The sequence below is a fragment of the Dipodomys spectabilis genome, unplaced genomic scaffold (genome assembly GCF_019054845.1).
Source record: "Dipodomys spectabilis isolate Male_0828 unplaced genomic scaffold, ASM1905484v1 ptg000001l, whole genome shotgun sequence".
Lineage (NCBI taxonomy): Eukaryota > Metazoa > Chordata > Mammalia > Rodentia > Heteromyidae > Dipodomys > Dipodomys spectabilis.
The window spans coordinates 10,159,507-10,180,574 of record NW_024870678.1 but is presented as its reverse complement, the minus strand read 5'-3'; the positions used below and the strand labels follow the sequence as shown (position 1 = coordinate 10,180,574).

Below are 21,068 nucleotides of genomic sequence, written 5' to 3'. Positions count from 1 at the left end.
TTTTTAATAAATAATGCCAACAACACATGATCTACCAAAACAGTTTTTGAAGTTCATAATGTTTGTACAAACTCAAAGAACAGATCAGAGCCATAATAATCACTTATTCTTAAATTTAGGGAAGTTTGTATTTGCTCTTAACTGTTGAAATTATTATACAATAATAATTTGTAGTTCATGTGCTCTGATGTCCTAAACTGTTATAAAGACAAAAACAGCCAGAGGACCTTATAAACAATTAGCTACATTTGTTATTAAAAACCATACCAAATTCTGTCCAGTGTTATATGAACAATTACTATAGCCACAGAAGCTGTAGAGTGGCCTAGAAAAAACAATCCTTAATTTTTGTACTATATATAGTTGATTTCAAATACCTATTTCTTTCATAAAAGAACGGAATTTTCCCCCTTAAAACCACATTGCATGTCTTCAAAACATTTGTTCTTCAAAAGGCAAGTAAAATAGTGGTCCAAAGATTATTGTCAAAGAGGCTAAGACATCTGTATAATCTGGTCTATTGATATTTCTCTGTTTATAAGAGCTTTAGTTACATATAAAGGAAAAGAAAATAATATATATGCTTTAATCAGATTCTTTCAGAACAAATAAAATAACACATTAGAGAAAAACTTACTTAAAAATAGTTGTATTTATATTCCACAATTTGTTCAAATACTGGTTTTCTTATAAACTGGTTTTCATATGAACTTTCTACAGGATGTTTTAAAACAAATTCTTCACATTGTGTCTTGACTATGTACTTACGGAATTTCAGGGAAATAGTTCTGTGTTTTTAATAGCTTAATTTGTACTAAAGGGATGGCAGGTGGGGTCACATGCAGTCCATGTGGGATTCTAACATGACATTTAATGAGTTTTCTGATGTGGACCATCCCTTAGAGGCTGAGGGTAGCGCATCTGTTGAAAGAAGTGACTGTAGATTTGGATTACTGCTCTCTGCATCTTCCAGTTTTTCTGTGTTATCTTCCCAATTGATATGAAATCTTGTGACCCTGGGATTAGATGCCAAAATGTTCCTTTGAAGCTAGAGGAAGGAAAGATATAAATGGAAAATTAGATCATCATATGCAAATAGAAATTTAACAAAATAGTTAAGTCATACTAAGTGGTTTATTCATATAGAGCACTTTAAACATGACTAATAAGCAAGAACTAAAGCCTTCGCAAATAAATTACTTTAGCATTGTAGAGATAAAACAAGATAAGGTATATCTGAAGCAATTCACAGATCTTTCAATATCCACTAAATGTCTAACTTCCCTATTTGTGCTTCTTAAAATGGAGAGAAAAAGCCTTTTTCTTTTTTAGATAAATGCTTCAGGGGATGCTTTAAACAAATACGCTATTTAGATTGATGTGCTTTCAAGGAAAATGAGCAACTTCCCTCAATTATTAGTGGCTTTGTAACTTAAAATAGTATGGCTTAGTCTTAGAAACAGTGTTCTAGTGTCCCATATTTCTGCTATACAGAGTAGCATACATGTAGCTGATACACTGGATTAATGGAAGGACCCACAAATATGATGAAGATATTACAGCCTTAATATGGGGAGGGAGAACAATTGAATCAACTTCCACATAACTGTTCTTGCATGGTATGACAGAGTATCATGTTCACAACTTCATTTATTCAAAATCACCTTTACCGAATGGTTAGTGGATCCCAGTGGAAAATGATAAAATACTAGGATCTCAATTCTATCTTTGATTTTAGCTTCTCAGAATGTAACCTGTTCTTCATCAGAAAATTTTAAGACCTTTAGTTTATCCTCTAAATAGAAAGAAGCATATTAGATATTCAGAGATAACTTCATATGAAATGCAAAACTACTTCCTACAATTTTGGTTAGAAATACTGGGAAAAATATTTTTGTCTTAATTACAGTAGATAAAAATTTCCATATCCTAAAGGTTTTGTGATGTATGCTTCACAGAGAACCATAAACAAAGCCTGATTTTTTACATGAAGAACTTTCATTTTTCTAGGGGTGGGGAATATCTGGAATGTATTAAGACCCTTGAAATCATTTGGTACCTGATAGGACAAACATGCTTTTTTGTTAGCTGCCTATGTTACTAATATCCCAAACGGCAGTAAAAAGGTTCTCCATCCCTGTACCATTAGACACTCAAGGTATCTTATGACTCCTGTGGAAGTAGCATTTAAGGCCATCCATAGTAATCAAAGAATAACTATTCTGCCCAGATGGCACAAGGACTTCAAATTTATTTTGTCTCAAAGCTTGAAAGAATATATAGTACAAGTAATTCAGGAGGAATAGTAAGAACATTACCTTAGAAAAATCTGGCTTTACTGGTGGATTTTCCCTTAATTCTGTCTCAGTATATTCATTATTTACATAGTAGCCAACTCTAATAAATTCTTGACCTCGATAGGTGCAAGTAATTAGCACAACAGTTACACCTACTGCATCTGCATCTGGAATCAGTCCTGGATTAGGTGCATCAGCCTAAAATAATTTAAAAAGAAAACAAATGCAAAAAAAAGCTGTTAATGGCAGTTAACAGTTGGGAGTTTCCGTTATCCTACATGTCAGTTGAAAGTACAGCAAAAAAACTTGGAAATCACATTGGGAAGGCAAATGCTTAGAGGTTAGCTGGTAACTAGAAAATACTGTACATTTCTCTACATTAGTCCTAAGTAACTTAGGTATTTGCAATCACTTCACTTGCAGAGGGAAATACTCTCTCATGGTATATGGCAGTTCACAAAACTGGAATGTTCAAAGCATTTTATAAAATAAGTCATATTCTAATTTTTCCATTCAATCATTTTCAGACCTAAATTAGTATAAAATACTAAATTATTTCCACACAGCCTATTAAATTAATTTTTTTGGGGGGGGGTCAGTCGTGGGGCTTGAACTCTGGTTTTGGGCGCTGTCCTTCAGCTCTTCGGCTCAAGGTTAGCTAGCGCTCTACCACTTGAGCCACAGCGCCACTTCCGGTTTTCTAGTAGTTTATTGGAGATAAGAGTCTCGTGGACTTTCCTGTCCGGGCTGGCTTTGAACCACAATCCTCAAATCTCAGCCTCCTGAGTAGCCAGGATTACAAGCATGAGCCACTGGCTCCTGGCTAATTTTTTTTTTTTTTAGGTAGTATTGGGGCTTGACTCAGGGTCTTGAACTTGCTCTACTACTTGAGCCCCACTCTCAGCCCTTTTTAAACTTTTTCAGGTATTTTCTCAAATTTTTTGCCCAACGTGACAATCTTCCTTCTTATGTGTCCCACATAGATAGAATAATTGGTGTTGCCCTTCACCTAGCCTTTTTCTTTCTTTTTTTTTTTTTGCCAGTCCTGGGGGTTGAATTCAGGGCCTGGGCACTGTTCCTGAGCTTCTTTTGCCCAAGACGAGTACTCTGCCACTTGAGCCACAGCACCACTTCCGGCTTTTTCTGCTTATGTAGTACTAAGGAATTGAACCCAGGGTTTCATGCGTGCTAGGCAAGCATTCCACCACTAAGCCACACTGCCAGCTGCAGCTTTTTATTATTTTTTTTAATATGGAATTTCATTAACTTTTTTGTGCCTGAGTTAGCTTTGAACCTATAGCCTCCTGACCTCCATGTCCCAAGTAGCTAGAATTATAGGCATAAACCCTCTCAGCTAGCCCCAGCAACAAATATTTATTTTACCAATTTTAATCTTCTACCCAGAACATATATACTTAACCAGGCCCCAAAGATATTCTAATAGTAAATTAATATAAAGCCGACAGTGGGGATTGGGAGCTCAGTGACAGAGTGGACCCAAACACACCTTACACTAGAATGGAAAGAGGTATTGAGCAGAAGATTTTGGAAACATAATCCTGTTGTAATCAGTCACTTTGCTAGGCAATAAAATACACTGTTTGACTCACACTATATTAGTGGAAGTTAAATGAAGGCAAGGGTTTTTTTAGGTAGAGATCATAGAAGACCTTGTTTTGAATTGTGTTCAAATTTCAAGGAATGCAGAGTGTGAAGCAAGAGTTAGAGGAAGCCAAGAATACAGAGAGGCTCGAGCTTATGCCCACAGTGGTACACAGAAAAACAGACTGCCTGGGTGAAAGGAACCATAGACTGAAAAGACACAGGCCAAGGCATCTGAGCAGAAATTCTAGGTAGTTATGAAGTAGTTATTGAGCCTTACTGTTGTTAACAGGACAACGAAGAACATCCTGCACCTTAGTGAACACTTCAACCAATGTCTTAGCTTGGCTCAAAGACTAATGTTTATTGTAGTACAGATAACACTAGTGGCATAGCTAGTCAGCTAGGCTAAAAGTTTAGTCACCTTCAATTTCAACTTTTCCTATCCCATTACCTGGTGTTAAAGGCTCATTTATTCCCATTGTGAAGGTATAAAAATCTCAGTTGACTCACACCTATAATCCTAGCTACTCAGGAGGCTGAAATCTGAGGATTGCGGTTCAAAGCCAGCCCGGGTAGGAAAGACCGTGAGACTCCTACCTCCAATAAATCACCAGAAAACCGGAAGTAGCACTGTAGCTCAAGTGGTAGAGCACTAGCCTTGAGCTGAAGAGCTGAGGGACAGCGCCCAAGCCCAGAGTTCAAGCCCACAACTGACCAAAAAAAACCAACAAAATCTCAGTTATTTCATCTGTAAAATCCTCCACCATTTGTTTCCAACCAAATTTTCTGTTCACTTCTCCTAAAACTGTATAGCTCATTGTTCTCAGGATATGAGTTACACAGTGTTCTGATGAGTTCACAACATACTGATCATCTTTTATACCTTTGTGTTTATTACAATGACCTTTTAGCCTAAAAGGTCCTTTCCTCACATTATAAGAGTTCATTTTTCCACCCCTAAGGATAAGGAGAGAGCAAATAGTATCAAAGTATTTTATCTACATGCATTGAAGTGTTATAATAAAACTCAATATTTTGTATCATTTAAAAAAAAAGAAAAATTGCTGCTTAGAATGGCCTGACAGAAGAGAAGTAGACAAGCATGCAAAATTTAGCAGCCAAGAAAGTAAAATGGATACATAAGAAGGATGGCATAGAATATTTAGAAAAGCAGTACCTTAAAAACTCATAGGCAGGGATTAAGAACTCGGCACAATGGCTTTGGGATTACCAGTTATATTTTAGAAACAAAAATACTTAAGATTACACAAAAAATTCATCTTTTAGAGTTTGCATCAAATGTGTCCTTGTCAGTAAAGCCCCAAGTGAAAGGTAGAACCAACATCTTCCTATATGTTTGTATTACTTGACACATATCTTCTATTAATGCATATCCAGCAATCTACATGTTTATTCTTCAGTGTTCCCTATTAGATTTTTAGCATTCATCCTGGGCAGGAGCCCAGTTCAGCTCACCTTATGTTTTATGTAGCTATGAGCACTTAGTGTTTTGAAATTAGCTTATTATTCAGTTCCTGTCCTGAAGGGATTTTTTCATTGCTCTGGCAGGGCACTAGGATGTAGACACTAAGCCTTTCCTGGAAACTATGCTGTTTATCTTAGATTTCCTATGCATCCTCTTTCCAGAGGTTAGGTTTCTCCCAGAGTTCCAAAAGGGGTTCTAAAAGGACTTAGTAGTGGAAGGAGATGGGTAATAGTACAGTAAGACTTAGAACTCTTTCCTCTAATATTGCTTCCCACCAACTAGGAAATTGGTTCTAGGTATGTTTGTGTTTGAAAATCTGTTTGTCAAAGGTGCCAGCTTGAGGAAACTTGAGGAGGAAAACTTGTAGTTGGAAGTGAAAAGGTACCTGAACCTCTTCCTGATCATACTCAATTATAAAACATGAAAGGCTAAACACTTAAATTACATTTTTCCTTCTTTTCCCCCACACCATGTGCACTATCACTTTATATATCACTATATATATATATATATATATATATATATATATATATATATATATATATCACTATATCATCTATCACTATAAAGAAATATTTTTTCGGTGTGGGTCAAGTGGTAGAGCGCCAGCCTTGAGCAAAAGCAGCTCAGGGATAGTTTGCAGGCCCTGAATTCAAGCCCCAGGGACTGGCAAACATATATTTTTTTCAATGAGAATGAGCCTACAAGAAAACAAGCAAAAAGCTTCGAGCAGTTTTCTAACATAAGCACAGAAGATTCCTAAGAGCTTACTTCAAAACCAAGGCATTTATTTGTAAGTTTTTATGGTACCTAAAAGACCTCCCACTGCATGTCAGCCCAAGTTTCTTGAATTATGTCATGAATTATCCTCAGTGCTGTATGGGTTCTCCAGGCTTGTGGGTCAGAGCAAACCCAGCCTTTTTACATAACAAATTTAATAAGCTAAAATATTTAGTTCTAACTACAAGTCTACAGACATAATTAGATTTGCCATTGATGGGTCAACTGCTTTATTCCATATAGCATTTTTGTGAAGTAGTAGGATACTATTTTCATTTTGTAGGTGACTGGATGACTAAAAGAGAGTAAAGAGCTTGTTTAAAATCACCCATAGCTAATAAAAACAGGTATCTGTCTTACCAGGGCCTCTGACTGCAGTGCTTCCTCTATAGGACAGGACACTGTGTTACTTGTGTCTTTCACAAGGCTGTGTGCTCACACAACTAAAGTTAACATGACTTTTAGTTAATACGTGAGAGAGCCTTTTAAGTAGTTTTTCTTCACCAATAGTTGAGATATACTAAATTACTTCTTTTTTAATAAAGAACTTAAAGCTAGGAGACCAAAATTCTGAATGATATTCAAGAAAGGGAAGGGAAAAGTAACTTTTTTTTGGTTGCTGTTGGTCTTGGAGCTTGAACTCTTGGGCCTGGGTGCTGTCCCTGAGCTCTTTAGCTCAAGGCTGGTGCTCTACCACTTGAGCACAGTGCCACTTCTGGTTTTCTCGTGGTTAATAGGAGATAAGAGTCTCACAGACTTTTCTGCCTGGGCTGGTTTTGAACCACGATCCTCAGATCTCAGCCTTCTGAGTAGCTAGGATTACAGGCCACCAACGCCAGGCTCAGAGTAACATTTTTTAGAGGTGACATGAACTTCAATGAGTCTTCGCCCATTTCTGACAGGATTATTTTAAAGACTATTCATTTAAAATTGATTCTGAAGTGAGAAAATAGAGGTTAAAAAAAATAAATGATTTTCTTTCTAGATTAAGCTTTTTCACTGTGACTTTTTTGGGTAGGAATACTTGTATCAAAACCTGGTTTTTTTTTAAACTGTAGTTACCTTTTACAATATTATATTTCCCTCTAAAAAGCATAGATAATTGAATACCAAGTTGCTTTACACATCAATTTAACATGTATTAGGATTTTTTTTTTTTTGGTGGGTCATGGTGCTTGAACTCTGGGCTTGGGCGCTGTCCCTGCGCTCTTCAGCTCAAGGCGAGCGCTCCACCGCCTAAGCCACAGCGCCAGTTCCTGTTTTCTAGTGGTTTATTAGAGATAAGAGTCTCACGGTCCTTCCTGCTCAGGCTGGCTTTGAACCGCAATCCTTAGATTTCAGCCTCCTGAGTAGCTAGGATTACAGGTGAAAGCCACAGGCACCCGGCTCTAGGAGATTGCCTTGACACATACCCAAATATTATAAGTGATATCTGAGGATATAATTTATATTAATAGAATTTTCCCTCACATATAACTAATGGACTAATTTATATCAGTTCTCTGTACAGTATTTAGACTTAAAATTTAAGTCAGATCCAGGGTGACACATCTGTATCTACTAATATGGCTGTAAATCTAGCTCAGAGTACTGACTGTGCTGAATGAAGTTGTTGCTATTATTATACTACCACTCCTACTAGCTGAAATTATAAACTGAAAAATGTGTATTTCTATCTAGCGCAGTTACTATTACTACTAATACATATTACTAAATGACTTATCAGATGAACCCATGTTTTAAGCTAATGGATACACATTTTGAAAGTCTGTTCCGCAGAAAAGCCAAAAATTAATCACCATGTATACCATGCTATAGTTTAATGTTTCATTGTATGCTGTACATTTCTCTAAAGTAAACCCCACACTATCACTAATCAGCATAGAAAACCAAGAAGTACAGTCCCTTTATGACAGACCTGAAACATGATGGAAACAGATTAAAAATGAAAGTCCTTGAAGCAGAGTGATTTAACACAAAAGGGCTAAGAACCACCGAATAATATAGTCTACTTCACAAATACTTTTGACATACAGTTACCAAAATTGATCTTACCTGAAAGACAAACATATGTCTTCCTGCAGGAACCGGGCCCACTAAAACCGAGTCTAAAACTTGATCGTATTCTTCACTTTCTGCAGAGCCCACATAGATAATTTTCCATTCCAAGTCTAGGGTTAAAAACCAAAACATATTTCATATCAGTAATTGCATTACCAGACGATGTAGTCCCTTTTAATTCAACCATTTACTGGCTGCTAAATGGCCTTTCAGAGGAAAAAACAAACAAACAAAAATGAAATGCTCCTTATAAAATTCTTACCAGAGTTCACTTCATACCAAAATTCCTCAAAATGCTCTTTTGTCATACACTTGTCACTGTATAGTGCCCTTGACAAATAAAACATAACCAAAATCTTAGGAAACACTATCAACTTTGTCTTGAGGATTTATAAGTGTTTCAGAACACTTAATGCCACTAAAGAATACCAGGAACATTAATCCAGCACTCCTTCTATTTATTTGATTATGCAGTCTTTTTTGCCCGTTTGTATGTCATCTGTTACAACAAACCTCAACCCACTTGGGAAGAGTTGAGCTGTGAAATCCAAGTCAATGGAGTCCAAAGTGGAAAAATCACTAGCAAACTAGCTCAGAAGAAAGAGACTCAGCTATTCAACTACATTATCATCACTCCTCATTGCTGATACCATAAAGTGAAGCCGTATATTACTGTTAACAAATAGCTACTAATGATGTATTTTACTAACTATACCATCTGCACTTAACGGACACAGTGGGGTTTGTTTCCCCCTTGTGGTACCCCTTCCTGACATACATTTTTTAATCTGGAAGAAGAAACGAAGAAGCCTCTACACTTCTTGAGACATATATAAAATATATACAGTGGAGATGGGCACAAGGACAAGATACACTCAAGTGTTACGTGTAATTAAATCTAGCAGATTTCTTGTGCATATTTAACAGTGTATTCTGTGGAGAACGCAAAGATAGGTAAAACCACTAATCTTTGAAAGAGCTGTCTTAAAACAAGGAAGACAACTCTACAAATACAAATAATCTCTGAGACTCTTCAGCCTCTTAGCATATGTGGTTTGCCACTTGGAATCCTTGCACTGAGATACTCTAAGTCTCTACTCCTACCTCCCAAAGGCAGGTAGTTTCACTCATGTACAATCTAGTTAGTGCTATTTTAATGTAACTAGTATTTTTGTTACTTAAATTCATATTATATAGGTATTGCTTAGTCAAATCATTTTATAAGCTACAGTTTATTAAACTGACAACTCCTTGAAGTTTATACATTCTCTAAAAGTCAGTAGAGGGCCTATTATCTCTTGGACCACTTACATTTCTAGCTTTTAGCACATTCTAGATGCAGGATTCTGCATCTGACATCTAACAAGATCACCTATTTGTTGATGGAAGTAGGAAGCAGGCAATAAGTCTAGTCAAAGAAAATAGAAAATACAATGTCACAGAGATAGTAACATTCTTGGCATGTCTGGGGAAACAAGCAAGGAGGCTAGAACTGGAGCGGAATGGGCAAGGGAGAAAGTAACCAACTGTAAGATAGGGCATTCGAAGCATGGCCAGGTCATGCGAGTTTGTAAGGACCTTGGCTTTTACACTGAGCCACATGAGAAGCCAATAAAATTCGGTTTTATGCAGTGCTGGGTATCAAACCTAAATTGCTTTAGGCATGAAAGGCAATTGTTCCACCACTGAGCTACATTCCTATCCTTTAAGGGTTTTGAGCAGAGGAGCAATGAGTATCTAACTTTCATTTTAAAAGATCATGTCAACTGTTACGTATGTGGGCAAAAGAACAGATGTTTTAATAAATGAGGCAAAAAATATAATGGCTTAGGTCATGTGTGGCCATGGGATGGGAAGCGGATGCCTTCTGGATGATCTTTGGGGATGGAAACAGCAAGAATCACTTGTTTGTGGCAAGGAAGTAAGAGAAAGAATCTGAATTTTACATGTTTAGCTGTCTACTAGATGGTTAAGTGGAAATACTGAGTAGGTCTATACAAATTTGACAATTGACAATGATATGTTAAGCCACAGAAGCGAATGTCATTCCTAGGGAGTGGGCCTTGGGGTTCCACAAAGTTGAGGGGTCAAGAAGATGAAGAATCAACAAAGTAGGTTAGGAAACTAATGGTCAAAGAGAAAAGTAATCCCAAAACAAAATGAACAAACCATTAAGGAGTCCGAAAATTAGTACTAAAGCAGCTAAAAGAGGGTAGGACTGAGAACTATGACACAAAGATTCACATAAAATTTAATTGCACCTATATTTATGTATGGGTATTATACAGTATATATGTTATTTATATATATACACACACATTTTAAATGTTTGTGGTCTCTGAATGGTATTACTAAGCTGGCATTTGTGGTTTATCATAGAAACATAGCCATAATTTATAAACCTATTTCTATAAAATATCTACCATGTGTTGAGCATTGCTCTTCTGATTTTATACAGTTCTTTAAATCTCCAAGCTTTACTATATGGATGTAATTATGCAAACACAGTATATACTGTACATTATATACGTTATGTAAGCAAGATTCTGAGAGGTGATTTAAAATAATTTACAAATCAAAGTATCAGCTGTGCTTGGATTGTGCCCTTTCTAGCTCTCAATAGTGGAATGAGGAGGAGGCATGGAATTAGCACACAGGTGATAGGCTAGTCTTTAAGGAATATAAAGGGCAACTCAAGGAATACCTGTACATAGATTTTCATGCTGTTATGTTTGTAGTAGCTACTTAAATTAGCATTGTTTTATTTTATATTTTAAATCTTGGTTTCATTCACCACATTTTTTCATTTTAAAGAAGACTGAGGTCAGTGGCCTTACACAGATTATTCTTTGGAAAAACTTATCTTGTTCATTTAAAAAGTTAACTATTTATTTCATTTAATCATGGTAATCCCAGCCTGAGAGTGTATCCATTTGTGGAGAGAAGTCACCAAGGAAATTTTAAGTTAATTACACAATTGTGAACACCTGTGGTTTAGTAGACAGCATATAGTCTTTGGAATCAGAACAAGTTTCAAAGTATAAAGCACTATGCTGAATTCTGATGCTCTGTAACTATATAACCATCACTAGCTGTAATTATTGAAATATGTAAACTTTAAGATACCAGGACAGTCAAACAAACTTACATATTGGTGACTCAAGCTTCAATCTTGACCATTTTTTAAGGCGTTCTATTCCCTGCTATAAGCCATATATTGGAAACTTAAAGCTTCTTCTGAACCAAAGTTACAAAACAGTTCTTAAAGGAAAATAAAAATATTGGTGGCCGTAGACAACTTAATGCAGGAAAAGTGGCAGCTACAGCGTAGCTTGGAGCTTGACACAAAACTTGAATAAAGACCAAATACTCTATAGTTTAACTTAAAACCCTACAGTATCAAAGTGTGGAACCTGTAAAGGGGACTTTTGAGTTTACCTAGCAAATCCTCAAACCACACAGCCTGTAGGTGGAGTGCACAGATAGATATGGCACCTCTTTCAAAGATTCCTTTGCAGCTTTGGAATGACTCAGCTGAAATATTTTAAAATAATGGTGCCTGGATGTGAAGTGTACCAGTGGAAGTAGGCATATTCTTAACCTCCAGATGGAACAGAGTTTGGCCTCCATGAGTAGTGGGTCTTAAATTATCCAATGTAGAAAGCCCTATAACAGAAACTCCCAAAGCATCAACTGAGAAATACCTGTAACTCGAAGAACTTCTAATGTAAGTTTAAATGCATTGGTCAGTATTTTTTTTTGTCTATTTGTACGTAAACTGCAGTTAAAAACCTGACTGTTAGATATGACCTGGTAGTTGAGCAGTACTATGGTAAAGTGATCAAATGGCTTCCGAGTAATAAGAAAAATACTCTTTAATTTTTATTATCAGTGGCCTATTTGGAGATTGTATTTTAATGAGTCATCATTCAAAATATGCTCGATACAAAATCCATGTGCATTTATTACATGTATTAAAACTGAAGAACACATTAAAGTGTTAACTGTGGTTAAAGGAGTGGAGGAAGTAGAGTGAACTGTTATTTTATGTTTGTATAACTTTTGAAAAGTTTATCCACTGAGCATATATTGGTTTATAATTATTCTACATAAAGCACATTTTAAAGATTAAACTTTCAGTTAAAAAATGCTGCACATGCTATTATTAACCTAGTATTTTAATGCATCTTGTCGAACGTACTTGCAAGTTCAAAAGATATCTATTTAACTGTAAATTTAACACTAAAGTGATTTCCCCCCCCCCCTCAAATTTTGAGATGGAAGTACTGAACTATTTTAAGGAGATCTAAGAAAAGCAAAATAAAAATGGTCAAGATGTAGCTTTCCGGAGCGTAGTGTATTTCTGCGTATTTAAAATAGCTGAAAAACAGTTGCATGCCCATCGGGATTTCACCTTTTATCCCCTGGCACAGGCTTGAGTTTGATGGAGAGGCAGCTATAGGTGCGTGAGGCGGATCTGGGGTTGTTTTAATTAGGCATCAGAAAGTTCTTAAGTTTTCTGAGAGGCCGTGATGGAGGAGCAAAGCGATTAAGTCGGGCAAATGTTTTAAGGATCATCTCATTTAGCTCTGGGGTTGAGTGAAACTTCCGGGCTCAGCGAGGGTTCTCTCGCAGAGGCGAGATTTCCGTCCTGGAGCGGGAGTCCGCGCTGGTCCGGAGCCTGCGCGCCAGCATCCCCGGGCACCGGCATCCCGGGAGCCCGCGGGCCGGGAGCGCCGGCGGCCCCCCGGGAGCCGCGGCCGGCGCCGAGGGGCCAGCCTGCGCCCGCCCGCCCGCCCCGCTGGTTGGTCCGGGGCGCCAGAAATCAGCGCGAGGACAGCCTCGTCCTTCTCCGCGGAGCGGCCGGGTACGGCCAAGCCCCGGGAGTCCCGCGCCTCTCCCGCACGCTCCGCAGGCGGATAAGCCGGGGCTCGAGGCGAGCGGGCCGGCCGGCGGGCCCCGGGCTCCCCCCTCCCCCGCGTCGTGACGCCGGGGTCGCCTGCCCAATTCTCCACCCGGGTAAGATGGCTCCGCTCCGAACTCGCCCGCGCGACCACACGCACGCCGGGCCCGGCCGGGCCTCCCCTCCGGGGCCGCCGGGGGGGGGGGGTCGCCGAGGCCGCCCCGGGCCGGCTCACCGCCAGCCCGGCCCGACCCCCGCCGGGGCCCGCCGCGCGCGAGAGCGGCCGGTCCCCCGAACCGCCGCCCGCCCGCCTGCCCGCCAGACAAAGCTGACAACATGGCTACCTCCGCCGAACAAGTTGCTTGCAAGTTGAGCCCCGGGCGGGCGCCGGGGGCTGCGGCCCGACCCGCGCGCGCCACGGCGGCCGGCGACCGTCAACTTCAAGTTTCCCTCCGCAGAGCCGCCCGCACCCGCCGGCGCCGCGGCCGGCCGGCCGCCCGCCCGCGCGACGCCGGGCCCGGGAAACTTTCAACGTCTGCAGCCGCAACTGACAGCCCGGGTCGGGGAGGGCGGCCGGGCGGCGGGACTCACCTTCAGACAGGTCCTCGATGCACTCGAAAGTGATCTCGAACTGGAACGGGTTGTAGAAAGGAGAAGGGTTATCCAGCACCACTACATTGTTCACCTGAACCTTTGCCATATTTTGAAAAAAACACAAACAATGGGGACGGGGGCTGTTTGCGGCACAATAAAGTCCAGCGCGCGGCCGCTCCGGAGCGCAGACCCCCGGCCCGGCGCCGGCCCGACGTCCTGCAGCGGCGACTTGAGAAACTTTTTTGTTTTTCCTCTTTTTATTTACACGGGAGCACTCTACAGTGTTTTGCAGCTTTCCGATTCCACTAAACTACAGCCCATTCTGCTCTGATAACTAGCAGCGTGGCCCGCGATTGGCTGCACCCAAGCTCCGACCCTCCTCCTTCCAGCGAGGGCCTCGGCGGCGAGCAAGATGGGCTCCCGCGCCCGGAATGGACTCGGAAACTTTCACTGCGGCTCCACCTGCTGGTGTGGACCAGGACAAAGGCGGAGAACAAAGTGAGTGGAATACGGGCTGGGAGGCCCGCGCGGAGGCCGCCGGCGGCGGCGGGCTGCGGAGGGGCGGCGAGGCCCCGCCCCCCGGCCCGGCGGCTCCCGCGCCGCACGTCGGGCGTGGCCGCGGCGAGGACGAGGAGGGGCGTGGCCGGAGGGCGTGGCCGCGGCGAGAGGAGGGAGAGAGATCCCGCCCCTCCTGGGCTGGTTGTGGGATTTTTGGTTTTCATTTCCTTTTTTCCTCTCTCTCTCTTTTTTTTCTTGGACGCTCTTTTTGCATCGGGCAACGGCTCTGTGAGCTCTGCTGAATTTAGCAGATAAGATTCGGTTGTCTGCGCTCGATTAGGTTCAGCTGTCTATCTTGTAATACTGAGAGTAGAGAGAAGGGTTTGTTGCAGTGGAAATAAATTACATTTTATAGACCCGTGTCAGCAAGAAAGGAGCAAAGCCATTTTGGAAATCGAGTTCTTAGCCAGTATCTACACGACAGCGCCGTTAGTTAAATACAAAATGAAGGGTGAGATGATTTTCCACACATTTTGCTTGGAAAATCTAAATAGGGAATCTTTGGGCTGCGCCTGGGTCTTCTTCTTCCCACTCTAGATCTACAAAGTAATAGAATTAGGAAAAATAAATAAGAGATGTAATCAGTTACACCAGGTTCTGCCATTTGGGGAGCGTAGCAGGAAGATGAGAAGAGAAGCAGAGGATAACATTCAATAAAGAATGGAAAAGGGGAGAACACAAAGGCATATCAAGGCATTTCATCTTAAAAAGAAATGTGTGTCAAGCCATTAGTAAATAACAATTTGTAGCAGAGGAACCTTTCCTTGCCTGTAACCAGTGGAAGTCTCAACTGAGGAAATGTCGACTGGATGACTACCATTGTTGGGGAAAGAGGAAGTTTTTCACTCGCGGTCCTTAATTGTTTCAATTTGCTAAGTAAGGATGGTAAACGTTCGTTTTGTTATCTGCTATTCATTTTTTAAAGTGCTATAAATAAAACCACTGAATGACTAAATATATTTCAGAATGAAAATGACTCTTAAGCATCAGACTAGAAGAATTTTCTCCTAATTTAGTTGCCAGTATTGTGATTAGTCATTTTCTTTGGGCATTGTTAATATTTAAGTAGATTGCTTTGATGAGGCACTGCCTCATATGATGGTCACTTAAAGTCAATGTGGAAATGCTGATACCAGGCCTTCCACGTTTAAGAAAATTGTAGGGGTGGGGGAGTCCTACTTCATTATCAGTGGACTAAACAATCAAGGCCTGCCAGACTTCAAAAGCCAGTTGTTTGTGCACATTAGTGTCATACTGTGATGAGAGAAACATTACTGTGGCTCAAAGACAATTCAAATACTTTGTTTGTATTAGTGCTGGTCTTTCTATTAGCCAAGATGATTGCTATATGCTTTTAAGACATGCTAGGCCTGAAAGATAAATGACATATGCTCCTTAATAACTTTTTACCATTTGTCCATAGATGTGTTACAATGAATACTATAAAAGCAATGTGTCATTTGCAAATATTATCTAAGTGGGGAGTGGGGAAGGTCTTCTTAAGAATTCACTAGAAGCTGCAAAAATTAGCTTCAGGCCTTTTATATTGCTCTTGGCTTATCTAATTACTGTTCATCAACGATGTTAAAGACGGTTGCCTCGCCATGGAAAATACCTTTTAAAAAGACAAGAAAAAAAATCCTCATATGTGCCCTGATATGCTTTCAGAATTAAGAGAGATTTTAAAAGCATATTTCTGGTGTCAGAAGCAATCTATAGAATCTGTTACCAAATAACTTTTTGGTTAAATCCCAAACAGAAAATCTTACTGCAACAGATGGGTTTCTGTGAATGCCTTCAGTTAATAGGTACCCAAAGGGTCTCACTTGAAGCTAAGAGTACAATGTGAAATGAAATCTCTAAATTACTTCTCTCTGCAGTTTCCTGGAGGAAGGGTGGCTCAAGATTGTTTGGCTTTTTGGATGAGTAAAGCCAAAACCAGTGCCCAGGGTAGAAAATCAATGAATCTATTTAGCTATTGTTTCAGGCAAAATTATATCACCTTACACCCAAAATTCATATGTTGAACCTAAGGATGTGACTGTATTTGGAAAAAGGGCCTTTTAAAAAGTGATTAAATGAGATCATGAGCTTGTATCTTAATAGTCTCACTGGTATCCTCCTAAAGGGAAAATAGAAACATACAAAGAAACACCAGGCACACATGCGCAGAGTAAAGATCCATATAAGGACACAAAGAAGGTTGCCATTTGCAGCCAGAAAGGCCTCAGAAGAAACGAACCAAAACTGCTGATTCCTTGATGATGAACTTCTAATCTCCTGTACTGTGAGAAAATAAGCCATCAAGTCTGTAGAATTTTGTAAAGGCTGCCCAACAAACTAATTTAGCTATGAGACCTTTGTTTTCCCCATTGAGTGTTAAGCTTATTTATTTAATCCTAATATCAATTTGTTGTTAAGTACTTTCAATGGTAGGCAATGCAGTGGTCCTTTGGCCATGCTAGTAAGGTTAGGAGGTAGTATGGAGTCCTGTGCTATGACTGTTCTTCAAAAGAAGTATCTATTTTTGAGTATGGAAATGTATACTTGAGTATGGAAGAGAAAAGAGATACAGCTAGTTTCCAAGTACCCAAGACTTGCCCTTGTAGAATCTGAAATGTGAAGTAAAATTGAGGTCACCTGCTGGGTATCGGTGGCTCATGCCTGTAATCCTAGCTATTCAGGAAGCTGAGATCTGAGGATAACAGTTCAAAGCCAGCCAGGGCGAAAAAGTCCGTAAGACTCTTTATCTCCAGTAAACCACCAGAAGACCGGAAGTGGCACTGTGGCTCAGTGGTAGAGCACTCACCTTGAGCTGAAGAGCTGAGGGACAAAGCCCAGGCCCAGCGTTCAAGCCCTACGACCTATCAAAAAAAAAAAAAATTGAGGTCACCCACAAAACAAAATGGAAAAGTAAAATGTGCTGAATTAAAATGTATTGGAACTAGAAAATAATTGGAGTGTCCATCCCAGCCTGCTGCTCAAATTAAATAGGAATGCAAGAGTAACTTTCTCTCTTAGTTAAGATTTTCATCTGGGGAAGTTATATCAGCACTGTGTTGTCTTTGATGAGTCATTTGTACTATTGGGTCTTTCTCTTTTTTTATAATTTTAATTTTGATCCCATGAGTCTTTATCACATAGTTACCTTCTTTGTAATAAGGTATAACATAGCTTTACATTGTTACCTTCTCTCATCCCTCATGGTAGTGCCAAACACAGTTGCTTTTGTTTAATATAATTTTATTATTATTATTTTTGTTTATGTGGTACTGAGGAATCAAACCCCGGGCCTCATGCATGCTAGGCACACATTCTGCCACACCCCTGGACTCATATTCTCATGTAGTGCTTGAACCTTTTTTGTTGCTTTGTTTTTGTTTGTTTCTTGTTTGGTGTTTCTTGTTGATGTTTTGTAGTGATAGGGATTGAACCCAGGTCCTCATAGTTAATATTAAGTCCATGCTACCACTTAAGCCATAACCCCAGGCCAGCTTTTTACTAATAAGATCTTTATTAGTTCTAAAGGTTTCTTTTACTTATTATTAAAAGTGTGTAAAAAATTTAATCATAGGGGCTGGGAAGGTGGCTCAGTGTTAGAGCGCTTGCCTTGAGCTGAAGAGCTGAGGGACAGCGCCCAGGCCAGGAGTTCAGGCCCCATGACCGGACCCCCCCCAAAAAAAATTTTAATCATAATGTTAAATAAAATTGCAAAGATTTAGAATGTAAAAATTTGCTAGAGTTTATAGGTATTTGACTAAAAAAATGTTAAGAGCAATTTTAACCCATGATGTTAAAAATAGAGAAAAAATATTTTCTTTACTGTTTCTGAAGAACTTTTGAGCCACCCAGTATCTTAATATAGAAGGATGAGGTATTATTTTTCCCTACAGCAGATAAGGACACTAGCACCCAGAAAGCCTCAGTTGGCTAGTTGCTGTCCTAGTGCATCTCTCTGCTCACCGTGTCAGGAAGAATTTGAAGTGGTCTTTATGTGAACAAATATAGATTGTTATACTTTCCTGGAAAAAAAAAATGCACAAGCAGACACTGTGGTGATGACTTCATTAATGAACTCTTAAGGACAAAGCTCTGTTAATGAGATTGGCTTAGGTACACACTCAGCCAAGGCTGAGCTGGGGACTCCTCCCATGGAAGCATTATGGACATCCTGCTTCCCATTGCAAAGAGGATGATTTGAAAGGGTGGGGGTCAGATTACATTTTGGAATGCATCCTTATATATTTTGTAAGGTTTCCTGGTCTGTTACATGAAATGAACCCCCTCCCATTGTCTTCTACTTTATTAGTAAAAATGGAGTTACGGGGCTGGGAAGGTGGCTCAGTGATAGAGCGCTTGCCTTGCATGCATGAGGCCCTGGGTTTGATTCCTCAGCACCACATAAGCAAAAAGAAAAAAGCCAGAAATGTCGCTGTGGCTCAAGTAGCAGGGTGCTAGCCTTGAGCTGAAGAGCTGAGGGATAGCGCCCAGGCCCGGAGTTCAGGACCCACGACCGGACCCCCCCCCCAAAAAAAAAATGGAGTTAGAAGTTTGTTGAAGATTTATGATCCGTTATCCGTAATTTGCCAATACAGTTAAACACCCTTTATTTAGCTGCAAACTATATCATTCAGCTTTCTGAAGGCTCATGTTTATTGCCAACAATTTGTTGGTATTAATATATTGGTTTTTCACCAGAAGAATACAAGTGGGAATGTCTCATAATTATTTATTTTCTCATGTCTTCTTTGTCTGCTTTGAAATCAAGCTCATCAGTCTTCATTGCAGTTCATTTTTTAGCTTTTGCATTTTATTCATCCATTCTCTAACCCATTGCCTCTCCCATGCATCAGATGTCCTTCTCTTTGCTTGATACCAGGGGCAAAGTAGTGATCAATAGAGCACTCAAATCTGTAAAACATCTCTAGGCTAGACCACTGCTTGCACAAAGCCACTGCTCAGCAAAGCAGCTCTTTGTAGTTGGTTACTATAGAGACAAATGACATTAGATGGAGTTATGCTTAGCAGAAGCTAGGCAAGTAGGCTTTGTGAGATTGGAGGCCTTATATGCAGTCATTAGAAAGAGACAAAAAACTAGGAAGGGAAGAAAGAGGGCAGGTCTCACAAATGAGCTAATAGGTAATTAGAGGGTAAATGTTTGTTTGATACCATTTGTTCTTGCTGAGCCTCCGAGACTAACCTTCAAAGAATCTCCCTCCAAGTATCCTCTGGTATGTTTAGATAGTAATATGTTTCAAATAACAGTTTTATTGAGATATAATTCACATACTATGTGATTCACTTTTTTAAAATGTCTGCATCAATTGTTTTTTAGGACAGAGTTGTACAGTCATCATCACAGACTATTTTAGGATACTTTTCATCATTTCAAAAAGGTATTTTAGACAAGATATAGTAATACATGCCTGTAGTCCAGAAAGACAGGCAAGAGGATGAGGAGTGTAAGACAATCTTGGGTACATAGTAAAACTGATAGCATCTAGGGTTTGAGTTCATATTTTCAGCTGACTAAAGAATGAAAGGGTAGAAAAGAATTAAAAGCTGACCGAGCAGGTTTATTTAAAAGCAAAAGGAACAGCGAATAGACTCATGTACAAGGACAGACCTCAGGAACTAGCATTGACAGTATTTCTTTGTTTACTCTCCCCATATCTAAGATTCCTTGCCCACTCCCCCCTTAGAGAGTGCTCCCTGTTCCATTGGCCAATAGTTGCACATGTGTTACAAGGAGTCATTTAATTGGTTCCCACATCAATTCCTGAGGGGTACATGCGTCTTGCTCAGTCATTCCTCTCGTGTGTTTTGCTGAATTATTGCTTTCTGTCTATAGATTTACCAATAACGGGTGTTTGTGTAAATGGAATAATATATGTGATTGTTTGTGACCAGCATCTTTCAAAACAAGATGTCTTCATTCATGTTTTAGCATTTATTGATACTGATTGCTTTGTTTTACCAAGTAATCATCCATTAAATATATAATGTATCATGTTTTATTTCTCTGACAGCAGTTGTTTTGAGCTTTTCTACTTCATGACCATTTTGAATAATGTCACAGTGAACATTTGTGTACAGATTTTTGCATGTGACACATTTTCACTTGTTGGTTTTTGCTTAGGAATGATATTACTCAATTGTGTCCTTTTGAGGGACTACCAGACTTTTCAATAGTATCTATACCATTATACATTCCCACCAGCAATGGAAGAGTGTCATCCCCCGAAACTTCTTCACATTACCATCAACACTTGTCCTTGAATAGCCATACTAATTAATGTATGAAGTAGTATCACAATTTGATTTGCATTTTGGTTAAAGATGTTGAACATCTTCCATTTGTTTATTGGTCATTTGTATATGTTCTGAAAAGTATTTAGATTTTTTTTAATTGTGTATGTGTGTTTGTGTGTGTGTGTGTGTGTGTGTACACACCAGTACTGGGACTTGAACCTCAGAGTCTTGTGCTCTCACTTAGCTTTTTTGCTGAAAGCTGGCACTCACATTTTTACTTCCAGCTTCTTTTTTCTGATTAACTGGAATAAGAGTGTTACAGATTTTTCTGCTTGGCTGGGTCCAATATGCAATCATCAAATCTTAGCCTCCTGAGTAGTTAGGAGTAGCTAGTATTACAGGCCTAAGCCACCCTCACCCATTTCCTGTATTTTAATTGATACTTTTTTTTTTTTGGTGGGTCATGGGGCTTGAACACTGGCCTGGGCGCTGTCACTCAGCTCTTCAACTCAAGGCAAGTGCTCTACCACTT

At 39.7% G+C, this 21,068-nt stretch overlaps 2 protein-coding genes across 4 annotated transcripts in view; one reads left to right on the top strand and one right to left on the bottom strand.

Moving 5' to 3' along the window:
• The window catches only part of Mcm9 (minichromosome maintenance 9 homologous recombination repair factor), a 66,579-nt gene that overhangs the window by 20,023 nt on the left and 25,488 nt on the right, over nt 1-21,068 (top strand). The gene's annotated exons all lie outside the window — the stretch shown is intronic.
• Nucleotides 562-14,139, bottom strand: Asf1a (anti-silencing function 1A histone chaperone). The gene is made up of 4 exons (XM_042666617.1): nt 13,724-14,139; nt 8,224-8,339; nt 2,319-2,495; nt 562-1,048 (listed from the first exon to the last, which is right to left on the bottom strand). Exons 1-4 carry the CDS (start codon nt 13,830-13,832, stop codon nt 836-838), a joined length of 615 nt encoding a protein of 204 aa, XP_042522551.1. The 5' UTR covers nt 13,833-14,139; the 3' UTR covers nt 562-835.